Source organism: Rhinopithecus bieti, unplaced genomic scaffold, assembly GCF_001698545.2.
Source record: "Rhinopithecus bieti isolate Rb0 unplaced genomic scaffold, ASM169854v2 scaffold_22548, whole genome shotgun sequence".
Lineage (NCBI taxonomy): Eukaryota > Metazoa > Chordata > Mammalia > Primates > Cercopithecidae > Rhinopithecus > Rhinopithecus bieti.
Window position 1 is genome coordinate 790,762 of NW_016810469.1, and position 24,944 is coordinate 815,705.

The following is a 24,944-nucleotide window of genomic DNA, read 5'->3' on the forward strand; positions in this document are numbered from 1 at the left end:
GAGGTTGGAGGGGGCCCCTGGACCAACTCGGAAATGGCTGTTTGCCTCCTGCAAACTTGGCAATGCTCTGGCTGAATGAACCCAGACACTGGGCATTTCAGACCCAACTGCTCCACTTTTTCTGGCTACCCATCATTCCTGTTCCCTGGTCATCGGGACACTCTAGGGGTCATTACATCCATTCTCCTGTCATCGTAAATGACCCTGTGCCCTTAAACTCAATAGTCAGGGTCCCCCCTTCTGTCCTAAGAGGGAGATTCCACAGCCTGTCTTGATTACTCAACCCCCCCCCCCACACACACACAATCAGTACATCTTTTCTGCTCTAGCTTAACTCCCACTAACTATAGTTTTAGCCCATTTTCCTTTCCCAATCTGAAGTGAAGCTGGAGAGCAGCTGTTTGCCACTCTAAGAAGTGAGTCTCCTTCCCTCCCTTCTTCAGGCTTGACTTCAACATCATCTGGGTCACTGCAGGTGTCTGTAGCTGTTCAAGACTCATTCCACAAACATTTATGGAGTTCCTACCATTAACCAGGAGTTTGTAGCCTTCATTTCATTGAACCCTCAAAACAGATGAAACCTTGTGATTCAGAGAGGTTAAGTAACCTAGGCATGACCACACAGCTGGTAAGTGATAGAGCCAGACAAGAATCTAAGTGTTATTCCATGATCTCCCTCACTCTCACCTACCAGCTGCCTCTGGAGGTGTCCTCACCTGGGTGCCCAGGATCTGATAGCTTTGGTATTTCTTCTGTACTGGGAAGATGCACAGATTTGACCCTGAAGGGGGAGAGGGTGTGGTCAGGACCACTAGGCTCTGGACCACCTTTCCAGGTTCCCGATGGGGAAACTGGGGTTTTCATGAGGGTCTCCGGCCCCAGTTCTGACCCCAAGATGAGCGCAGTTGTTGCGCAAGCGGAGTTGTTGCGGGTTCTCTGGCTGCGTGGAATCCCCGGGGCGCGGGGCGGGGCAGGGGACAAAGGCAGAGGATCTGCCCCACGGTCCCGGGGACTTGTCCCTCTGCCAGTCCCGCGCTCGGAGCGCAGGGCGCCAGCTTCGGGCAAGGACGTGCGGACTCCCGGGCCGGCGCTCCAGTCCATTTTTTCTTGCGGATCCCTGGAAGGGGGGCCGGCTCCCGGGTGGGACTGCGAAGGGGGGGATTCCCTCCCTCGTGCTCGCAGAGGACTGGCCCCTCTCCGGGCTGGGAGCTCCGGCCGAGCGGAGGCGCGACGGAGGGCACCAGCGAAGGGCAGAGAGCCCGGAGCGACCGACCAGAGTAGGGCATTCGATCGGGTGCTGCAGAGAACCAGGGCCGCTCCGGGCCGCCCCAGAGGACCGATGCGCCGGGTGGGGCGCTGGCCCCGAGGGCGTGAGCCGTCCGCAGATTGAGCAACTTGGGAACGGGCGGGCGGAGCGCAGGCGAGCCGGGCGCCCAGGACAGTCCCGCAGCGGGCGGGTGAGCGGGCCGCGCCCTCGCCCCTCCCGGGCCTGCCCCCGCCGCGACTGGCAGCACGAAGGTGAGTCCCCTCGTAGCTGCCCCGTCCTCCTCCCCAGCGCCCCCTTCCCCGGGAGCTGGGGTGCGGCGGGCCCTCCCGTCGGGGCTGGTTCGAGCTGGGTGCGAGGAGGGGGGGAGACAGCGAAAGGAAGGGGAATGTGATCGCTCTCCGGTCGGTGATTGGGAGAGGGCACCTCCTGCACCCCTTCCTGCAAGTCTGCCGCCCCCGTCGGCCCTCAATCCAGCAGGCAACCCCTCCCCTCGAACTCCCCTTCATCCCGCAGCCCCGGGTGATCGTTCTCACTTGCAGTCCTGAATTCTCCAAGTCCAACCAGCCCTGTTTACACCCCGCCTCTAATCCAGAAGTTCTTGATCCTGGGTCTCACTGGTTTGGATTCCCCCAAGTCCCACGGTCTCTGGTAACCCCCACCCCAGTCCACAGCCTGGGCCTGGGTTCGACGTGGCAGGCGGCATGCGCTGCGGCCTCCGGTGCGCAGCGAAGTGGCGCGGCTCCCTGGCCCTCGGGGTCTGGCGCACAGGAACCGAAGGTATCACTTAGTTGGGGACAGGTGGAAGCTGTGTTCGCCCGGGACTCCCAGGAGGGCCGGGACGGACTTGGGGTGAGGGTGCTTGGGGGCGAGAGTTTTCTTGTGAAACTGGCCTTTCAGACGTGGACAGCTCTCTTGGCTCTTGAGGGCCAGCCGGGGGACCTCAGGTCTGCGTCTCCCTCGGCACCTGTTGGGGCCTCTGTGGGATGGTGGGGGAGGGAATAAGAATGTGCGCGCTTGCGGGGTGATGGAGGGTTGAAGAAGCCATCCTCTGCTGCCCTTGCTTTTGGGGCGGGGCATGGCCCCGCACCTGGCTTGGCTCCGACCCACAGGCTAATCCCGACAGGTCGGACAGGCACATACTTGGTCCCGCCCCCCGCCCGCAATTCCTCTGCCCCCGCCTGCCAGCCTGCTAGGCGGCCAAAACTCTGCAACCCGCAGCCCGCCCGGGGAGGGCTAATGAGAAATTATCTGGATAGTTTACATTTTTGGGTCTGTATCGGACACCTGATGGAGTACCACTTTATTCTGAAGGTGTTGCAGGCAAGAAGGTGAAGGTGATTCCAGCCCCGTCCCTGGGCTGAGTTTCTGCCCTCAGCTCCACCTCCAGCTGTGTTCCCCTCCCCACCTGTGTCCTCCCCTCTGAGGCCCATGTGGCCTCTCTCTTTGGTCTTCAGTCCCAGCCCTGCCTCTGCCCCTAGCACCGTTCCCACTTTGCAGGTCCACCCCCCAAGCTGGATTGTGCCTCACACTCCGCAGCTCCCTGCGGGTTGCCCTGCCCTCCCCACACCCAATCCTGGGTAGCAAACCCGAGGGCTGGTCCCTAACTAGGTCTGTAACCCCTAACCCTTAACCACTCAGGGCTAGGTCTCTCCCCCTGTAAAATGGAAATAATTCTACCTTCCTCCTTCCATTGTGAGGAGTAAAGGAAGACCTGGCACATGGCAGGTGGAGGGAGGCATCTAACAAGTGTGAATCCCTAACCCCCACAGTGGCAGAGAGAAATACCCTTTCTTACCCCTACCAATACCTGAGGCACTACCAGCAGTCCCCATTCTATCTGTGCAGAGCGAACCTCAAAACATAAACTGCGAGTGCCATATAACCCAAGGCCCAAAGGAAATCAGACAGAGGACTCTAAGAGAAATGAGGCAGGCTGCTTAAAAGGGAGTCGTCAGCTCCTATCTCCTCTCTCAGCCCTAGTCCATGCTATCCGTGTCTGCAAGTGTGCGTGCCTGTGTGTGCACATATGGGGTCAGGGACGAGATGCAGGAACGTGGAGCCACTGAGGCAGGGACCTGTGGCCCTCTGGGGCTTGGTGCTGCAGGGTTCCTAGTCTAAGACCTGTCCAGCATTTCAAATCAGATTTCATATAAGATCCTGGATTTTCCACTCCTCTTTTGAAAAATCAGAGGATCTGTCAACAATCAGTCAGAGCTGAACGGCATATGCTCCCTTTAGATGGGTCATTTACCCTCTAGTTTACCCCCTCCACATCCAGCTTCAATCGTACATGTCATTTGTACCCCCTGGTATAGAGGAACTCTTAGCCCCTTTACAGGGTTGATTCTATATGTACCTTTTCAAAAAGTGCTTGCAACTCTTCCCATCCCAGAGGTGAGGGAGGCCAGTGTCACTTGCTTCAGTGAAATTTACATCTGGATCCTCCTTACGATTTCCCAGCTGAGATTGTGGTTTCCTGGTGATTCAGGTGGGAGTGGGCCAGAAGATCAACGCTGGCAAGGACTGGGTGAGTGTGGCAGGGGTCAAGCTGAAAACTAGGACCTGGGAGGATGGAGAAGGAATTCAGAGGGAGAGGAGAGGGAGGAAAAAGAAGGGAGCTAACATTTGCTGAGCACTCACCCTCAATTGCCAGGCACCATGACAGGTGGGCACAAGGAATGCAGAGATACATAAGGGAAATTCTGTGCCCCCAAAAAACGCCAGGGATATTGATCATGCAGTGAGTCCAAAGTCTTTCAGATCCAGGGTTAACACCAAGTTTGTCTGATGCAGTGTTTGTCAACTGTAAGGATTCATGGAACAGATCTGCCAGGGATTCTCAGACCTTAGTTTGAGAAATGCTGCAATTAAAGGCAAATCCTATCACTTTGAGTGATCGTCTTGGTGTCGAGGCAATCAACCATAAAGATAAATGCAAATATGGAAATTGCATAACAATGCCCAGTATTAAGGTTAGTATCCAGATGATACAGAACATGTTCATATTGCCTTTTGAATGATCATTAGAATATAGACACAAAATGAAGCTTTGATCACAACAAATACAGCAAATATTATTGAGTAATCACTATGTGCCCAGCACCATTCTAAGCAGATTTATGTATTAAGTTATAAACAACAATAACCTTCTTTCAGATAAGAAAACAGGCTCAGACCAGCTGAGCAAGGTAACACAGCTAATAAGTAGCAGAGCCAATATTCAAAGCCAGGCAGTCTGACTCTGAAGTTTATGTCCGTGACTATCACGCTGTACAGCCAGCCTCTGAGACTACATTCTTGGACCTGAAGACCCCAGTTTGATAAACTCAACTGGACATCTATAATTTGTGGGTGATAGAAGTGTGTAGTGGGGGCTGGGGAGGATACAAATACTTTGGTAAATCAGGCAGGGAGTACTGGAGGGGCGTGCAGGGGTTGGCAGCTGACGGGCATTTGGGGGTGGCTGGGGGCATCTCCGCTGGCTCCGGCCACAGCACCAGGTGGGATCCATCAGCCTCATGTAAACACTTCTCACAGGCAGCTTAACCACTTGAGTGTGTCTGGCCTTCAAAGCCAGCGGGAGAGGCCAAGGAGGGAGGTACTGAACTCCCTTAGGGGATAATGATTTATCTCCCGTGCAGGTGGGCTTTGCTGGGGCCTCCCTGAGAGGTGAGGGGGGTGGACTAGCACTGAAGAGTCTAGTGGGGAAAGGATTAGGATGGGGGTGGGAGGGGCATCTCCACCCCAGCACCTCAGATTTCTCATTCCTGAGCCTGAACTCTCTGACTCTCAGCTAGCCTGTGACATAGTCATGCTTGTCCCCATTTTATAGACATGAAACTGAGGTTCAGCGAGGCTACATGACTTGTTCAAAGGCATCTAGCCAGTGGAGGGGAAGGTGATGGCTCCCTGACATCTACAGAGCCTCTATGCTATTGACCTGCGTGCTCTGTTGTGGTGTGGGTGTGTGTGGGAGAGTGTGGGGTGTGCGTGGGCAGGCCGCTGCTATGAAAGAACCTCGGGAGCATTGGAGCATGAGTGTGTGATCCTGTGAGGGGGAAGCAGGGTTTTCATTCTCACTCCCAGGTTGGGCTCAGATGTCCAACTTCCCAGACTCATCTGATTCAGGGGAGGGACCGGCTCCCCTGCCCCCATCACCCCAGCCGGCCAGCGGGTCCAGAGACCTGGCTCTCACTGGGCTGGGGGATTATCCCCATTCTCTGTGTCTCTGGCCAGGGCGGGCATTGCTGCCTCTTTTATCCTCTCACAAAGGCCAGGCCCGCCGGGCCTGCTGTGTCAGAGTTTCTGTGGCCGGGGGAAGCCTTACTTCCTTTTCCCCCGCCAAGCCCAGAGGGCCACGCAGAGTCTGCCAGCTTGCCGGGGGCCACAGCTCTAGCTCCAGGACAGGTGAAAGGCACATGGGTGACTCAGCCCCAGGAAGAAAAGGCTGAGGGGTCACTCATGGAAGGACAGAGAGAGAGAGCTCTTCTTCAAGAGAGGATATTACTGCAGCATGAGGTCTGTAGGGTAGACTTAAGGAAGGACTTCCAGTTACAGCTGGACAACAGGAAGCCGGGGTGGGACCAGCTGGCTCCCATTATTGAGAAATCATCAGTGATCCACAAGTTTGGTTTGAATGTCCGCCATATTCTGGCTACACAGGTTGCCGGCTCCAGTCCCAGGTTAGGGAGTTCTGCAAGATAGGAAAAGGAGCGGATTTCTTCTAGAAAGGTGCTAGGTAGGTAACTTGTAACGTCCAAACATTTTGAGCTCCCAGTCTTCTGGGTAGGGCAGGAGGCACAGGTGGGAGAGTTCATAGTACTACAGAATTAACCCTTCTTTCTCCTCCCCTCACAGGTTGGTTTTTGGAGTAGTCCCTGCTGATGTGACAAAAAGATCTCTCATGTGATATTCTGAGGTACCTTTGAGGAAGTCTCTCTTTGAGGACCTCCCTTTGAGCTGATGGAGAACTGGGCTCCCCACACCCTCTCTGTCCCCAGCTGAGATTATGGTGGATTTGGGCTACGGCCCAGGCCTGGGCCTCCTGCTGCTGACCCAGCCCCGGAGGTGTTAGCAAAAGCCGTGTGCTGTCCACCCTCCCTGAGACCACCCCTCCAACCAGGGGCCTGGAGCTGGCGTGTGACTATGCGGCTTGGGCTGTGCGTGGTGGCCCTGGTTCTGAGCTGGACGCACCTCACCATCGGCAGCCGGGGGATCAAGGGGAAAAGGCAGAGGCGGAGTGAGTAATGGAGCGTGGTGGGCCACAGCTGGCCTTGGAAGTGGGAGGGGGCCACCTGGGAACTAGGGGTCTTCAGGAGTTTTATTCCATGATGACCCTTGCAGATTTCCACTCTGTCTATTACAGCTTTGTAGATTACTCAGTAGATGATCCTGTTTGTGGATTATTCAGTTGGTGGATTAATTTGCTGAGATTACCCACTCTGTAGATGACTCACTTTGTCTGTTTTCCCCTTTGGAGACTCTGCTTTCTAGATTAACCCCTCTCTTGTGAGGATCCAGTTTGTGGATTACGCCTTTGTGGATTATGTGCTTTGACATAACACCAGCTTTGTGTGGTATCCATGGAGATGCTTCCCCAAACCCCCTGCCCTGGGGCTCCTTTTTTGGCTAAAGTGCAGCCATCAAGCCTTTTGGGTTAGGAGCTCTGCACAGCTTAGCACTGGGTAACAGGGCTTCCCCTGCCCAGATCATGGGGCAGAAACAGTGGAGTAGGGAGGGTCAGGAGACTGTCCACTGCTGTGGCTTTTAAACCACGCCCAGTGGGATTCAGGGAGCTCCAGTGGCATCGAAGGGGAGACAAGCAGGCAGGGGTCTGGCCTGACCACCTTTCAAACCACAGCAGTCTCACTTTTCCCTGCTTTTGGTAATGAGCGTCCACATGAGATGTCATTGGAAGAGAGGGTTCTCATAGCTTAAAAAGAAAACCAAAATCCTATCACTGTACAGATGCTAAGAAAGGGGAAGAAACAGGTCTAACGAGATATAATTGATGTTGGAACCCAGGTCTCCTAATGCCTGTGGGCCCAGTCTTCTTGAAAGCCGAATTTGATGGAGGTCAAGGGTAATCTGTCTCCAGCCCCTTGATAGGCACTCCTCAACCTCTGCTTAAGGTCTCCAGTGATGGGGCCCCAGTGCTGTAGGGGTGGCCACTGTGTGTGAGGGGCCTACACGAGGGAGAGGGTGGGGGACTCCAGAGTCCCAAGTCCTCATCTGTCTTTTGACCTCTGCCATGAGAAGATGCCGTGCCCATAGGTAGGAGGTCTTCCTGAAGTCTAGCCCAGCCCCCTCTTGCTTCATGTTTCCTTGCAGACGGAGGGCCCCCAGTGAAGGTTGAAAAGCAGTGGGGTTTTGCCGGGGCTCCACGGGAGCAGCCAAGGCCAGGACTCAGCCCAGGCAGAGAAGCTCAGAGAACTGGTGAAGCTGAAAATCCCTGGCTTAACAAACAATTAGAGACAGTTAGGTTTAATCAGCAGCAAGGCCTTGATTTTCCTCCCTTCTCATCTGTTGTGGCCAGTATTTTGGACTCCATGGGCCAGATGCAGTTTAGCGGTTTATAATCAGTCTCCTCTATTTCCGAAATGAGAGAAAGAGACAGAGAGAGAGACAGAGAGAGAGAGAATGGGAGGAACCATTCACATTCAGGCAACGTGCACGTGTGCTTAACGCTGACCCTCATGCATGCAGAGCCTCATGCCCGGCTAAAACAGAGGTCACGGGACCTGAGTTCAAGTCTGTTGTATTGAAAAGGAAAGGAAGTACTAGACTTGGCATCAGAAAGGGCCTGGTCCCAGCGATGGTAAATCTCCTGCAGCAATTTTGACGTGCTTGCTCACTTTTCATACGGCCACATCTAACAGCCATGGCAGCACATGAGCCAGTTTTTATTACCAAGTGATGTGAGTGACAGATATCCTTGATGGTAAGAGGCAAGGGTTGGGAGAGGTGTGGAGACAGGCTCAGGGGTGCAGGGAGGGATGAAGGTTGTGCTGTTTGTCAATACTTGTCACATAACAGCCATAGTCATCGCAATCAGGAAGCTGAAATGTATAGGAGGATAGTAAGGCTTACATGAGATAATAGGTATATATATATAGTTTAGTTTAGTTTTGTTTTGTTTTGAGATGGAGTCTCGCTTTGTCACCCAGGCTGGAGTGCAGTGGCACGATCTTGGCTCACTGCAACCCCCGCGTCCCAGGTTCAAGCAATTCTCCTGCCTCAGCCTCCCAAGTAGCTGGGATTACAGGCATGTGTCACCATGCCTGGCTACTTTTTGTATTTTTAGTAGAGATAAAGTTTCGTCATGTTGGCCGGGCTGGTCTCGAACTCCTGACCTTAGGTGATCCACCCACCTCAATAGGTATATATTTTTAACACCTTTGTAAAACATCAAGTTCTGTGTAGACTCTGGGTGCAAATCATTATTATATAAACAATGTGTAGACCATTTTGCCTTAGGGATTCTAGGGAAGTAGAGAAGGGAAGAAGGAAGAGCAAGACACCTGTGTGTGCCTGGCCTGTCGACAAGACAAGCTTGGAAGGGCACTGGGTGGACCTGGGGACGGGGGTAGGTGTGCTGTGTATGAGCCTCAGGGCTGTTGACTCTGGCTGACAGTCCTCAGCTTCAGGGTAGGAGGGCCACCAGAAGCCACTCAATCTGAATCTCATTCTGAGCTATTATACACCAGTTTTGAAGCCAGACATGTCTGATCTCAGAGTCTGAGTGATGGTCTGCCTGCATGGAGCGAGAAAAGTTGAGCAAAGAACTTCTCTTTAGCTGTGAGTGGTGAAGTCCCCTTGAAGTTCCCCTCCTCCATTCATTGAGGACCCTGCCCCTCCCGGAACTCCTATTCACTAAGCCCCTTGTCTTCTTGCTAGCCCTCACCCCGATCTGGGGTCCCTGCACCTTCCTGAGCCCTCATTCCCACTCATCCCTTGCACTGAGTGTGCTCCTTCCTGAGCCCCTTCTCCTCTCTGATTCTTGGGCCCCCTGTCTCAGTCCTGCCTCCCAGGAAGCCTCCATTCCTTCATTGAGCCCTGACTTCTCCAGAAGCCAGGAGCCTGCTTTGTGCCTCTTCTCACGGCCCCATCCTCCATCTGGAGCCTCTGCCCCTGCTGCACTGACAGCCTTACAGTCCCTCATCCCTCACTGAATCCCCATTCCTTCCTTGGCTCATTCCACAAATGTTTATTGAGATCCTGCAAGCTGGCCCTGATCGCAGAGATGAATGTTGCGGAGGCTGCAGGCGAGTGGGGGAAGACAGAATGTCAATCCAGGTCGGGAATGCTGCATGGGAGAAAACCTGAGGGCATGGAGAGCCCCGGGGAGTTGGGAGGAGGCACAGAGTGTTCCTTTAGGAAGTGGGGTGCAGCTAGGAGTAGCTGGGGAAATGAATTATCAAGGGGGTTCTGGGGAGCCCTAGGATTTCCACTGGAGAAGCTATGCTCATATGTTTTCTGTTGGAAAGAAGTGTTCTGCTGCTAAACAAGCCATCCAGAACCCACTGGGATAGAACAAGGAAGCTGTCTGGGGTTGAGGGGAGGGTCCAGGTAGAAGACACTGCAGGTTAGAGGTCAGGTCATTAAGCTCTTCGCACCTGCCAGGCTGAGGAGTTTGGACTTGGCCTGACTCCAGCTACAGTGGATAAGGAGCCACTGAGGCTTTCATCAGGGAGCCCAGAGCCCAGCGGCTGGGTGGGGGAGGTGGGAGGCAAACAGCCCAGGTAAGAAAAAGTGAGGATCTAAACTAAGCTCACAGTTGAGAGCTTAGTTTAGAATCCTGGGTCTGGCTGGGCACGGTGGCTCACGCCTGTAATCCCAGCACTTTGGGAGGCTGAGGCGGGTGGATCACCTGAGATCAGGAGTTCGAGACCAGCCTGCTCAACATGGTGAAAGCTTGTTTATACTAAAAATACAAAAATTAGCCAGGAATGGTGGTGTGCACCTGTAGTCCTGGCTACTCGGGAGGCTGAGGCAGGAGAATCGCTTGAACCTGGGAGGCGGAGTTTGTGCAGTGAACTGAGACTGCACCATTGCACTCCAGCCTGGGTGCTAGAGCGAGACGGTTTCAAAAAAAAAAGAAGAATCCTGGGTCCTACCAGCAGGACATACCCAGGGCTTTCTGAAGGTGCAGGTCTCAGAAAGCCACAGGGATAGATCCACCTCCTGGGACAGTGTGTGGCCTGAGAGGGGCCCTGGCCTACTCACTCCCTCAGTCTCCTGGCTGAGGCCCTGCTCCCTATCCTCCTACCCTCACCAACTGAACTCAGGCCTCTCTTACCAAACCCAAGTCCTCCAAGACTAGATTCCACCCCAAAACCAAGATCATCACTCTCTGGGTCATGGTGAGTTCTCTCCATCCACCACTGTCCCTGACCCATCCCACTTGAGTCCCTTATCCATGTTCCATCCCGGTCCCTCCACTGTAGTGAATCTTCATTAAGCCCCATCCATACACCACCCCTCATCTCAAGCCTCTGTCTCACTCACCATATCCTCAACCTTATAACCTTGTGGAGCCTTATCCTTTACTGAGCTCCCATTCAGAAATGACGGGCTCTGCCTGCCGAAGCTCTTTCTAGTGAGAGAAAAAGACACATTAGCAGATAATATCAATATAAGGTGACGTTCGCCATGAGAGATTCAAGTACGAGGAGTGTGGGAACACATAGAAATACTCCATTGAGACTTTGCAGGGAGGTGAGATCAGGAAGACTTCCTGAAGGAGGTGACTTTAGTTCTGAGGCTTGAGGGAGCTGGTCAGATTCAAAAGGAGGTGGAGAGTGTTCTGGGCAGAAGGACCAACTTAAACAAAGGCACACAGGTGTGAGATAGTGTGACGTGTCCAGAGAAACAAAAATGGTTTGATATTGCTTAGGAGTGGTGCTGAGGGGTAAGGTGGATGGATGGGATGAGCCCACAAAAGCTTTTAAAGTCAGGCAAGGAGCTGGGTCTTAATTCTGTAGGTGATAGGGAGCTATTGATAGATAAGAGGAAGGGGTGTAAAACAATCAGATTTTTAGTTTAAGAAAGATTCCTGGCGATGAAGAAATTGGGAACTGGAAGAAATGAAGCCCCTAGAGAGGAGGGGCAGTGATCCAGAACCATTCTTCAAGGGGTGTGGGGCTGAGCTGCCCTGGAGCATTGCCTCATCATAGCCACAGCAACTTAAAAGAGCTTTGCATAGGATGAAGGAGGCTAGGAGAGGGGGAATTGAGGGCACAGCCTTGCCCTGCTGGCTCAGCGAAGTGGGCTGGAGAGCAGGGTGCTTGGGAGCTGAGGGAGGTGGGGTTGGTGGGGGGCAGTGGTTGGTGGGGAGGGCAGAGCTGGGGGTGCTGAAGAAGCCAGGAAGGAGGCTCCCTCCCCTGCAAGCACCCCTCACCCTCAGAGTCCACCTGGCCTCCTCAGCCAGGCTTACAGCCCTGCAAGGCCGCTTTCCCTGCACAATCCCCGTAACAGGCAGCAGCAGGAGGGAACTTTCTTGCTTTTGTTTCTTCTTTTCTTTTAGAGAGAGGGTCTTGATCTCGCTATGTCGCCCAGGCTGGTCTCAAACTTCTGGGCTCAAGGTATCCTCCTGTCTCAACCTCCTGAGTAGATGGGACTATAGCGTGTGCCACTGTGCCCAGCTAGAGGGGAGCTTTCTAAACTACCAACCCAACGATGCCCTTCCATTGGTCGTTTTCCTCACCAAGAGAATATACAAAGCTCAGCCAGGCATGGTGGCTCACACCTGTAATCCCAGCACTTTGGGAGGCTGAGGCGGGCAGATCACGAGGTCATGAGTTTGAGACCAGCCTGGCCAACATGGTGAAACCCCGTCTCTACTAAAGATACAAAAAAATCAGCTGGGCGTGGTAGTGCATGCCTGTAATCCCAGCTACTTGGGAGGCTGAGGCAGGAGAATCGCTTGAACCCAGGAGGTGGAGGTTACAGTGAGCCAAGATCGCACCATTGTACTCCAGCCTGGGCAACAGGGTGAGACTCCATTTAAAAAAAAAAAAAGAGAGAGAGAGAGAGAATATATAAAGCTCTATGTTCTTTTTTTTCCTTTTGAGGTGGGATCTTGCTATGTTGCCCAGGCTGGTCTGCAACTCCTAGGCTCAAGTGATCCTACCTCAGCTTCCCGAGTAGCTGGAATTACGGGCACATGCTATATAAAGCCCTATTTTCCATGCCATGGTCGATCCAGGATACTCAGTGCCTCGGAGGCTTTGCACTGGCTGTTCCTCCTGTGTGGAACGCCCTCCTCCCCTAGGCTTCTGGGTCGCGGAGTGCCCTCTCCCTCTCTATATCCAGATGTGTAACCAGCCCTGCCTCCCTTGTCCTGGGTGGGCCTTTGTGGCTATACCTCCACGTTCCGGCTCCTAGGAGCCCTGAGCACCTGTGAGGTGTGCAGTAAACATCTGTGGAATAAATAAGCCTTGGTTTTCCTGCTCTGAATCATTATGCATTTCCCCCAAATATGAACCATCTTCCTTGGACCCTTCCTTCAAGGGCACGTTCTTATTGTCGAGCCCCCTCTCCTGTCCCCGATCCCTTCACTGCCTCTCTGAGCTGAGAACATCCTGTGCTTTCTGTCCCCCTTGATAAACATCCCTTTCCTTAATGAACTGACCCCGCCTGTAACTGAGCCGCCATTCCTCTTCTGAGCCCCCAAACCCTCATGGAGCTCAGCTCGCTGGCCCCCTTGTCCCTGACTGCAGCCCCTGGTCCCTCCCCCTAACCAAGGCCAGCCTCAGCGTCTGAGCCCTATGTCTTGATGCTCCCATTTCCTCGTGTCCTTAGGTCTCTACTCCATCAATGTCTCCTGCCTCTGACTCTTGTAATCACATTCCCCACCCCCAGCCGTGCTCTCCCCTTCTCTGTCTGTGATCTCTGATTTTCTCTGTTGCCTTCCTGGCTTTATCTCCACTCCTTCCCTTCCACTCACTCCGAAGCCCACTGTGGTTTGGCTCTCATCTCCACCTCTCCACCAAAACTGCCCTTCTCAAGGTCACCTCATCAATGACCACTGAGAATCAAGTCTTGTAGATTTGCTTCAGAGCTCACTGGCCTTGCTTCCTCCCAGCCCTGGTCCCTGAAGATCTCTCCCTTTTCAACCTGATTCCTGGCACCTCTGTCTCTCAGTCTCCTCCCAGCTCTCCAGGGATCCTTCTCCACTTCTTTCCCGAGCCCCCCTTCCTCTTGCCTAGCTGTTAAATGCAGATGTTGCCTGAGGCACCACCCAGGCTCTTCTGCTCCCACAGATCTAACTATCTGCTTCTTTTTTTTTGAGTCAGGGTCTTGCCCTGTCATCCAGGCTGGAGTGCAGTGGCTCAATCATAGCTCACTGCAGCCTCAAATTCCTGGACTCAATCAATCCTCCAGCCTCAGCCTCCCAAAGTGCTAGGATTACAGGCATGAGCCCCCATGCCAGCCAACAGCCAACTTCTTCAAAGAGGGGGTGCTATTTCCTCTCTCTACTTCCTGACCTTCCTTTCACTGCCGAACCACTGCCTCCTGCTGTCCACCCCACCACCCCACTGAGACTGCATTTACCAGGGCCGCCACCACCCGGTTGGGCTCACATGACATCTCAGAAGCAACTGTCGTGTTGATGCCTCCCTCTTCTGAGTGCACTCTTCTCTCGGCTCCCACGATGCAATATACTTCCCAGTGTCCCCTGCCTGTCTGTTGGCTCCTCCTCTGCCTCTTAGTGGACTAAAGACTTATCTGTCCTTCTCTTCAATGTCCAGTTCCTCTTCTCACTCCCCAGACCCACTCTTCTTGCCATCTCATGGACTGGCATGCCTTTGATGACTGTTCGATGTTAAGAACTCCAACTCTCTTTGGCCAAGCATGGTGGCATGTGACCGTAGTTGTAGCTACTTGGGAGGCTGAAGCAGGAGAATCACTTGAGCCCAGGAGTTTGAGGCTGCAATAAGCTATGTTTGTGACACTGCAATCCAGCCTGGGCAACTGAGTGAGATTTCATCTCTTAAAAAAAGAAAAAAATCTCTTAAAAAAAAAAAAGAAAGAAAGAAGAAAAAACGAACTCCGCGTCTCAATCTCCAGCCAAAATAGTTCTCTTGAGTTCCAGACCCACGTGTTCAATTGCCTAACAGACATCATTCCCTGGATGTTCCACAGCAACCACAAACTCAACTTGTCTAATACTTAGCTACTCATCATTTTCCCACCCAAACCCCCTCCTCCTCCTGTGGTTCCTCTCCCGGGGAAGGGCTGTTATACAAACCCAGCATCTCAAGGTCACCTTGCCCCTGCCCCTCACTCCCTCTTGTTGAATGCTTCGCCCCATCTTGTTGACCCTGCCTCCTGACCATCTCACGTGTGTCTACTCCCTCCCCTCTCCTTGGCTCAGCCCAGCTCTCCTGAACTGGAGTTCTAGCCTGGGAGTCTTCCTGTCTCCACTCTTGCCCTCGGACAATCCATTCTCCACTCTACGGAGTGATCTTTCTAAAATGGAATCCTGACTGTGTTTCCTGTTGTAAACCTCCCACTGATTCCTTCTGACCTTCAGGATAGGGTGTGAACTCCTTACTCCAGGCTTAGGATTCTTCCTCATCCAGCCCCTGCTTCCCTCTCCAGCTTCCTGCCTCATCACTCGCTCCACGTTCCCGCCATGCTGACCTGATTCCAGATTTCCTTCCCTGGGTATGCCACACTTTCTCTGCAGTGCCATTGACGGCACTGAAGAAAAATGCACACAGGGACTTGTTGCTAGTGGAATGGAAGGTGGGCAGCAGATCTGAAAGGGCGCCTTTTGCAAACCTGTTCTTAGCACGGGTGATAATGAAGGAAGAAATGAGTATGGCAGCATCGCTGGAGAGGGCTGCAAATGGGACGCCGGGATGACTGCCGTTACTGAAACTAAGGCAGAAACCTAGAAGGCGCATTCACGTCAACAATGAATTAAATCAAAACAGTGAGTCGTAGACGATTTAATATCTTTGAAGTGGAAGTGGTGCCTAAAATAGATAATGACTCGTAAATTTGTAACACAACTGAATAAAGGCCCAGAGTAGAAAAATAATCCGAAGGGCTCCCTCATAACTTCAATGTCGCATTTGGAGTATTTTTGCTCATACAACGATTCTACCAACAAGGATGATCGTGATTTTTATTTTTATCTTATATTATTATTATTTTGAGACAGAGTCTCGCTCATCACCTAGACTGGAGTGCAGAGGTAATCTTGGCTCACTGCAGCCTCTGCCTCCCGGGTTCAAGTGATTCTTATGCCTCAGCCTCCTGAGTAGCTGGAATTACAGGTGTGTGCCACCACGGTCAGCTAATGTTTGTATTTTTAGTAGAGATGGGGTTTCACCATATTGACCAGGCTGATCTCGAACTCCTGGCCTCAGCTTCCCAAACTGCTGGGATTACAGATGTGAGCCACCTTGGCCAGTCTATTATTATTTTTTGTAATAGAGAAGGGGTCTCCCTATGTTGCCCAGGCTGGTCTTGAACTCCTGGGCTGCAGCGATCTGCCCACCTCAGCCTCCCAAAGTGCTGGGATTACAGGCATGAGCTACCACATCCGGCCCATGAATTCCATTTTCCAAAAATATATAGTTTCCATGCCACCTCATATTGTCCTACCCTGGGCTCCCTAAACTTTGTTCCTTTGCCTGAAACACATACTGGCTGAGAAATTTTGTTCAAGTAATTTACCTTTCCATTCCCTCATCTATAAAAATGTGCATAATAGGTCAAATGTGGTGGCTCACGCCTGTAATCTCAGCACTTTGGGAGGCCTAGGCAGGTGGATCACCTGAGGTCGAGAGTTCAAGACCAATCTGACCAACATGGTGAAACCCTATCTCTAATAAAAATACAAAAAATTAATCAGGCATGGTGGCAGGTGCCTGTAATCCCAGCTACTCAGGAGGCTGAGGCAGGAGAATTGCTTGAGCCTGGGAGGCGGAGATTGCACCACTGCACTCCAGCCTGGATGACACAGCGAGACTCTGTCTAAAAAAAAAAAAAAAAAGATAATAAACTAAAAAAATAAATAACAATAGTACCTACCTCACGGGTTGTTGTAGGGATTAAATGAGTTAATACTTGTCAAGCACTGAGCACATTGCTGCCGCAGAGTAAGTGATCAACATTTAGTAACACACTGCCGCCACTGTGGTTATTGCTGTGTTGTTGTGATGATTTGGTCCTTCCTTCGGTTGCTCTTCTTCCTAACTCCTCCATGTTCTCCTGTTCTGAAACCAGGAATGATTCCTGCAGCAGAGACTCACCCCAGCAGCTGTCCAGAGTGGACATCCTCATCTCCCCTTCTCAGGGAAGCACATGACATTCAGTATTTTGCCCAGCTTCCCAGACTGGGAATCTGGCTTCGGGTCCTGATGACTCTGAAACCTGAGCTCTGGGTCCACTACCCTGCACCGTCTCCCACCATCTCTATTCTGATTTTCCCAGCTCTCTGCCTTATGCCTGTATCTGCAGCTCCTCACTGCCTGGCTCTTGTTTTGTTTTGTTTTGTTTTGTTTTGTTTTGTTTTGTTTTGTTTTGTTTTGTTTTGTTTTGTTTGAGACAGAGTCTTGCTCTGTCACCCAGGCTGGAGTGCAGTGGCATGATCTCAGCTCACTGCAGCCTCTACCTCCCAGGTTCAAGTGATTCTCCTGCCTCAGCCTCCTGAGTAGCTGGGATTACAGGCACCCACCATCACATCCAGCTAATTTTGTGTGTTTTTAGTAGAGATGGAGTTTTGCCATGTTGGCCAGGCTGGTCTTGAACTCCTGATCTCAGGTGTTCCACCCACCTCAGCCTCCCAAAGCGCTGGGATTCTAGGCGTGAGCTACTGCACCCGGCCACTGCCTGGCTCTTGTTGCCCTTCTTGATCAAGTTCAAGTTCTTTAGCATGATATAAAGACAGAATACCTTACCTTTCACCACTCCACTCCCATTCCCATCTCCATCCCATGTAACTACTTTTCTTCCTCTCCTTCCCTCTCAACTTGCTTCTCTTGCCATGGGCTTCTTTTCAAGTCTGGCCCCACGGCTCACCCACACCCCAGGCCACACATCTGGGAATCACCCCAGGCTCCTCCCCACGCCTCTTTCCTCTCTGCCTGTTAGCCACGATGTCCTACGGGTTGCTTTTCCTAAGCATCTCTCAAATCTGTCTTTCTTCCCTCTATCCCTGTGGAACAGAATTTTAAGACGTTCTCACTTTTCTCACCTGGATGATCTAGTCAGCTTCCTCCCAAACAGTTCTTCCATCTCTGGTCTCTACCCTGGCTCCCAGAGACAATTTCCCAACATGTAAATTGGACCAGGTCTCATCCCTGCTTAACATGTTCTAATGGCTCCCTGATGTCTAAACAGTCTGAGAAGGTCCCAAAACAAGTGTTCTGTGGCCAATATGCTTGGGAAATGCAGTTCACTCTGTGCTCCGCTCAGAGAGTCACTGTGCACAGGAGAGTAATAAAGCTTCCATTAGGCCTGCAGTAAAGAAACCTGTTTAGATTTATTTGACCCACTGGTTCCTGGTCTTACCTGACACAGTAGCCTTTCTCCACATTTTCCTATTCACGGTTGGGGGAATCAAGTTGTAAGGAATACTTTTTGGGAAATGCCATCTGGCAGGATCAAGTTCAAGTTCCTTAGCATGATATAAAGATAGAAAACCTTACCTTTCACCACTCCCCTCCTATTCCCATCTCCACCCCAAGTTATCTGCAATTCCACCTTTCCCCCGTTTTATACCTCTGTGGTCCTGCTCCCTGAGTGCCCTTAATTCTACTTCCTAAAGGACACATCTGTACAAATTATCTAAGACGTGGCCTCAATGACACCTCCTTTGTGGCTTGTTTCTCTCCTTCTTTTTGGCTCCACTATTGCTTGGCCCTGTGACTGTCAACATTCACCTATTTGTGGGTCTGTCTGCTCCACTGAAAGTTCAGTTCCTCTACAGAGTGGCTTGTCTGCCTCTGTCCCCAGGGCTCACACTGTGCAAGGTCCGTGGAAGGGGCTCCGTGAGGATTAAACAAGTGAGTGAGATCAAAGATCTTGAGACTCAATGCTGGGATGGAAAACCACGAAGCCTCCAAGGATAGTTCTCTTTTTTGTTTGTTTGTTTTTTGAGATGGAGTCTTGCTCTGTCATCCAGGCTGGAGTGCAGTGGCACAATCTCAACTCACTGCAACCTCTGCCTCCCGGTTTCAAACAATTCTCCTGCCTCAGCCTCTAGAGTAGCTGGGATTACAGGCGTGTGCCACCACGCCTGGCTAATTTTTGTATTTTTAGTAGAGATGGGGTTTCACCATGTTGGCCAGGCTGGTCTCGAAATCCTGACCTCAGGTGATCCACCTGCCTCAGCTTCCCAAAGTGCTGGGATTACAGGCGTGAGCCACCATGCCCAGCTTCAAAGGATGATTCTGAGCCAGGGTTTCTCAACCTCAGTGCCATTAACATTTTGGACCAAATGATTCTTTTCTGTGCCTGATGCATTATAGGATGATTAGCAGCATCCCTGGTCTCTACCCAATTGATACCAGTAACAACCCCTTTCCCCAGGTGTGATCATCAAAAAGGTTTCCAGGCATTGCCAAATGTCCCCTAGGGAGCAAAATCATCCGTGGTTGAGACCCTTGTTCTAGACATAGGTTATTCCAGTTGTCTTTGTGTTTCTGAGTAGGTGTTCCTTTTCTGTTTCACTCTTTATCCCTCTTGCCCTTAAAACTTTCTCAGAAATTTTAAAAACCCTCCTTCTATACCTAAGGCTGACTGTTTTGTGCTCTGGGGAGAGTGCAGAAATTCCAGGAAGGGTGCAGCTTGGGTTGCTTCTCTGGGGATGGCGGAGCCGGCCTAGAGAGTGAGCTCATGTCGTGCCTGGAGCTAGGGAGGCACATGGGTCAGCATCTGTTGCTAGCTCTCTGGAGAAAAGCTACTGGGAAGGTGTATAAAGCAGCCTTGCAGAGAGCTGCCTGCCTGCCTGGCCTGTGCTTTCTGAGAAGCATATTCCTTCTGTGGAAGGAAACGCCTATCTATTCACTTCCCATCCTTGTCAGAATCTGGATAGGTGAGGTTCTCTCCACAGCTGCCTTCTCATCCCTGCTCCACCTTTGCAGTCAGTGCCGAGGGGAGCCAGGCCTGTGCCAAAGGCTGTGAGCTCTGCTCTGAAGTCAACGGCTGCCTCAAGTGCTCGCCCAAGCTGTTCATCCTGCTGGAGAGGAACGACATCCGCCAGGTGGGCGTCTGCTTGCCATCCTGCCCACCTGGATACTTTGATGCCCGCAACCCAGACATGAACAAGTGCATCAGTGAGTGTGGGCAGGGCTGTCGGGGGCAGGGGCACTAGAAGCTCTGGACTGGGGGATAGTGCTTTGAACCACTGGTGGCTGGTGAGAGGACCAGAGGGGGCTCTGAGGAGAGGAGATGAGGCTCCAATTCAAGTATCCAGCTGCACACTTCCACCTTGGTGTGTAAATACTGGAACCCTGTCTCCTCCCTTCGCACCTGCCCCTACCTGTATTCCCACAGGTTACCCTCCATGTCCCAACCTGTCACCCAAGCCACAGCCCTGAGTGCCAACCTCTCCCACCCCATCCATCCAATCATCAGAGCCTGTCTGTCATCTCTTGTCTGTCCTCACTGCCACTGTCCTCCCCAGGCTCCCAACACCTTGCTCCTGGATCATTGCAATAGCCTGTTCATCTGTCCTCCAGCCTTCATCTGGTTCCCTGAAACCCACCTTCTGCACTGCAGCCAGAAAGGCACTTCTGAGATACACACCCTACCCCAACACACTTCTGAGACACACAACCTATCTCATCACACTTCTGAGACACAGAACCTATTCCTATCCCATCACATTTCTGAGACACACAACCCATCCCATCACACTTCTGCTTAAAAACCACTGTTAACTCCACATGGGCTGCAGGGGAATCCAAGCTCAGGCAGCCTGCTCTTCCACTCTCTTCGCTCCCTGATCTTCTGGCTCCTCATTTCCACACCAGCTACAGCTCCACGTGCTCCAAGGCACACGCTGCCATATCTCCATCCCTTCTCTGTAGCTGCAGCTGCGATGTGCTGGGGGACACATGTGAACACACTCAGGGAGACAATGCCAGTGCCCCCACCACCTGTTCAGTGCCTTGCCATTTAGAATGCATTTGCAGGTCTCATATCAGTTGAGCCTCACAACAACACTGGAAGGGAGACAGGACACAACTGATTGTACCCTTTTCAGGGCTGACAACATTGAGGCCCGGAAGGTAAATGACTGGTCCAAGACTAGACTGGGTTCTGAGCTCAACTCTGCTCCTTCTTCATTGTGTGACCTTGAGCACGTCTCCACCTCTCAATGCCTCATCTTTAAGAGTTCTTACCCCCTAGGGTTGTTGTGAGACATGCAGGTAAAGCCCTTAGTGTCTGGCACTCAATAAATGGTAGCTGCTATTGTTCTTCTTTTTGTTCTTATTTGACTGGCAACCAAACCCAGGAATCAGAGCACCAGGGAGGGAAGGAAGAAGGGAAGGAGAGAGGTGAGGCTGAGATAAGCCTGGAGGATGGTGGGAGTTTGTGAGGATGGAGGTGGGACCCTGGGAGCTACCCTCTTGGTCCTTAGGGTCCTTGGGGTGGGGAGCTCCTGGCTATGCCAGCTCCTAGGAAACTGGCAGTGTGGGCTTCAGGTGCCAGAGCCTGGGAGGAAGTCAGCCCCGCCTGCACTCTGGGAAGGAGAGATTGTGAAAGACCCTGCCTGCTTTCAGCCAAGCCCTGGAGGACCCACCATGCTCCCATTCCCCCAGAGGAGAGAACTGGCAGCAGGGAATCAGGGAGGGACCCAGGAGTCCTACCAAGGTGGTTCCTGGAACTCAGCCTTGCAGAGGGAGAGGAATTTGCCAGAGGATGGGTTCCCCCTCCTCCGTGCTGATTCTTTCTGCCCCAGGCAGGAAGAGAACCACAGTTTGGGGTATTGTAGATGCCCAGCAATGAGGGAAGAGGAGATCACACAGCCACTCTCTGGGGGGCCATTCTGCCCTTCAGTTCAACTCCGTTTAGGGTGGCCCTGTGGATGCTGTGAGATGCTGAAACACTCCTGTCCCACCCCCACCAAGCCCAGAGGGCCCCACCCTCCTCCTCTGAAACTGCTCTCTTGAGCCTCACCTTGGGTTCCAGGGACTGAGACTGGCTTCATGTTCAAGTTGATTGACGGTGGCAAGAGTCCCAGCCAGCCCTCAGGAGCAGCCGCTTCAACTTCTTCTTCCCTGGCCTGCTACTACCCTTCCTTTCCCTTTCCTCCCGAGATTCCTCTGCAGTAACTGCAGCTCTAGGACAGGGTCCTGCCCTCCATGTAGGTGGATGTGGACACAAGGGAGGGTGTTGGGGCTGGGAATGAGGGGAAATGTTCCCTCTAGGCTGGGCCAGAAGCCCCCAATTTGTCCTCTCCTCAGAATGCAAGATCGAGCACTGTGAGGCCTGCTTCAGCCATAACTTCTGCACTAAGTGTAAGGAGGGATTGTACCTGCACAAGGGCCGCTGCTATCCAGCCTGTCCCGAGGGCTCCTCAGCTGCCAATGGCACCATGGAGTGCAGTAGTCCTGGTAAGCCATGGCAGGCACTGTGGGCAGAGGGTCCAGGGCCCCAGGAGGAGGGGCTGGGTAAGGGTCTGGCCAGAGAGTGGGTGGTCTGGGGCACTGTGCAGGGAGAGCTTACCCTACCACTCTTTTCCGGGTCTCCAAGGACTCTTCTGCCCTCTGGACTAAAGATACCTGCAGCCTGAGGTCCAGGCAGAAGGCAGGTGGGAGATGCTCCCCTGGGCTATTCTGGGCCAGGGGAGGAGATATGATCCCCTCCTCCTTGTCCTCCTCTCCCTTCCCTTCTCTTCCTGCCAGCGCAATGTGAAATGAGCGAATGGTCCCCATGGGGGCCCTGCTCCAAGAAGAAGAAGCTCTGTGGTTTCCGGAGAGGCTCCGAGGAGCGGACACGCAGGGTTCTCAATGCCCCTGGAGGGGACCATGCTGCCTGCTCTGACACCAAGGAGACCCGGAGGTGCACAGTGAGGAGGGTGCCGTGTCCTGAGGGTGAGCTGCAGCCTCTGCCTCCTTGGGGTCAGGGCTCAGGCACCAGCCATGGCAGGTCCCACCATCTCTGCTTCCTGCCCATGGTTCAGGAGAAAGCTTCAGGGCAAGGCCAGATGGGGCACCCACAACTCAAGACCTCATGCTGTCCAATCCAGATGCCATGTCCTGGCAGAGAACAGGGCCCCGGAACTGCATGGTGGAAGCTGGAAGCTTCTGTGGCCAATATCCTTCCAGTTTCCCCATTTCTTCTGAGCTAGTGGATGTTCATACTAGAAGGCCCCTCGGAGGCCTGATGGGTGGGCGAAAGGGGCACTAAGACCCAGAGAGCTGTAGTGATTCCACCAAAGTCACACAGCCTGCAGTTGGCAAGGAGGTGGCTGCTGCTCTTGCCTGGCCCCAGAGGTGGCTGGTGGTGGGGAGGGGATGGGGGCAGTCCTGCCTGTTCTGAGGGTTGCACTGAATACCTGGGAAGTGCTCTTGGTCCATTGGGATCCAAGATCTGAGGAACCCATGAGGAAGAGGATGATGTCTTGTGTGCCTTGAGGGTTGGGGAGCGAAAGGGCTCTTGGGCTGCCTCTCAGTGCTCATGCCTCAGGGTCCTCTGAAGTGGCTGCTGTCAGAGGAGGTCACCATGACCCAACTACCTACAGGCAGCATCTCCAGCCTCCTCCCTGCCTCTCCCCTGCCTCCTCCCTGCCTCCCCTTCCGGCTTCCTCACACTCCCCTCCTAGGGCCTGTGGCCATGCCCAGGGGCTCCCTGCACATCCTTTGTTGATTCTTCCTGCTATCTGGTTGTTTCAGGGCAGAAGAGGAGGAAGGGAGGCCAGGGCCGGCGGGAGAATGCCAACAGGAACCTGGCCAGGAAGGAGAGCAAGGAGGCGGGTACTGGCTCTCGAAGACGCAAGGGGCAGCAGCAGCAGCAGCAAGGGACGGTGGGGCCGCTCACATCTGCAGGGCCCGCCTAGGGACACTGTCCAGCCCCCAGGCCCATGCAGAAAGAGTTCAGTGCTGCTCTGTGTGATTAAAGCTTTCCTGAACTGGAACATCGGGGGCAAAGCATACACACACACTCCAATCCATCCATGCATACATAGACACAAGACACACACACTCAAACCCCTATCCACATATACAACCACACATACTTGCACACATGTGTGTGCATGTATACACACACACAGACACCACACACACGCACATACACACACACACACACCTGAGGCCACCGGAAGACACTTCCATCCCTCGGGTCCAGCAGTACGCTCTTGGTTTCCGGAGCTCCCCGTGGACGTGTCAGAGACAACACTTCCCAGCATCTGAGACCAAATTGCAGAGGGGAGCCTTCTGGAGAAGCTGCTGGGATTGCACCAGCTAGTGTGGCAGATGGGAGCCAAGCTTGAGGACTGCTGGTGACCTGGGGAGAAGCCTTCTTCCCATCCCGTTCGGCACTCCCAGCTGTGTGACTTTATCGTTGGAGAGTATTGTTACTCTTCCATGATATGTATGAGGGCTAACCTGACTCTGAAAACTGCCTTAAAGGTTTATTTCAAATTAAAACAAAAAAAAATCAACGACAGCAGTAGACACAGGCACCACATTCCTTTGCAGGGTGTGAGGGTTTGGTAAGGTATGCGTGGGAGCAAGAAGAGACAGGGAATTTCAAGAGACCCCAAATAGCCTGCTCAGTAGAGGGTCGTGCAGAGAAGGAAGAAAACTTAGGGGCTGCTCTGAGGGTGGTAAACAGGCTGTCTATATCCTTGTTACTCAGAGCACGGACTGGCAGCAGTGTCGTCACAGGGCAGCTTGTTAGGAGTGAGAATCTCAGGTCTCATTCCAGACCTGGTGAGCCAGAGTCTGAATTTTAACAAGATTCCTGATGATTGGCATGTTATATGAATGTAAGAAGTGCTGCTCTAATTCCCCTTAATGGATGGGAGAAAGGGCCCCAGCCATGTTGCAGCAGGAGGAATTCTGGTCATCTATAAACGAGGACTTTCCATCTGGGAGAGGCAGAATCTACATACGGAAGGGCTACTGGCACTGTCAGGGGAAGGGAGTGCATAGGCTTCCAGTGATGGTTGGGGACAGTCCTGCCCAAAGGCAGGGCAGTGGATGGAATAACTCCTTGTGGCATTCTGAAGTGTGTGCCAGGCTCTGGACCAGGTGCTAGGTTTCCAGGGAGGAGCCAAACACAGGCCTTGCTCTTGTGGAGCTTAGAGGTTGGTGGGGAAGAAGATAGGCATGCACCGAGGAATCGTACAAACACATATGTAACTACAAAAGGATGGTGCCAAGGGCAGGCGACCACTGGCATCTGTGCATAGCTATGAAAGTTAATAAAACAGAATAAAAATAAAATACTTTCTCTCAGGGAGGTGTCTCAGAGGATGTGATATTTGAGCCTAATGCTGAAGGATGGATAGAAGGATTTAAGACAGATTGCTGCTGTCCAGTAGAAATATGTGAGCCACATATTTAATTTAACATTTTTGGGCCGGGCGCGGTGGCTCATACCTGTAACCCCAGCATTTTGGGAGGCTGAGGCGGGTGGATCACAAGGTCAGGAGTTCAAGACCAGCCTGACCAACATGGTGAAATCCCATCTCTACTAAAAA

General features: G+C 52.7%; 1 protein-coding gene across 6 annotated transcripts; it reads left to right on the forward strand.

Annotated features, from left to right (window-relative positions):
* The first annotated feature begins 1,160 nt into the window (after positions 1-1,160).
* On the forward strand, positions 1,161-24,701 carry RSPO1 (R-spondin 1). Of its 6 annotated transcripts, XM_017892151.1 has the most exons (8): positions 1,431-1,518; positions 3,660-3,794; positions 6,125-6,185; positions 6,390-6,506; positions 19,372-19,563; positions 21,700-21,849; positions 22,141-22,329; positions 23,131-24,701. In XM_017892151.1, the coding sequence occupies exons 4-8, from the start codon at positions 6,413-6,415 to the stop codon at positions 23,292-23,294; spliced, it is 789 nt and encodes a 262-aa protein (XP_017747640.1). In that variant the 5' UTR covers positions 1,431-1,518; positions 3,660-3,794; positions 6,125-6,185; positions 6,390-6,412; the 3' UTR covers positions 23,295-24,701. The 6 variants fall into 6 exon arrangements, with proteins under 6 accessions (XP_017747635.1, XP_017747641.1, XP_017747638.1 ...); XM_017892146.1 differs by having other exon boundaries at positions 1,161-1,518; positions 3,728-3,794; positions 6,125-6,506; XM_017892152.1 differs by lacking the exon at positions 3,660-3,794 and having other exon boundaries at positions 1,427-1,518.
* Positions 24,702-24,944: the final 243 nt, after the last annotated feature.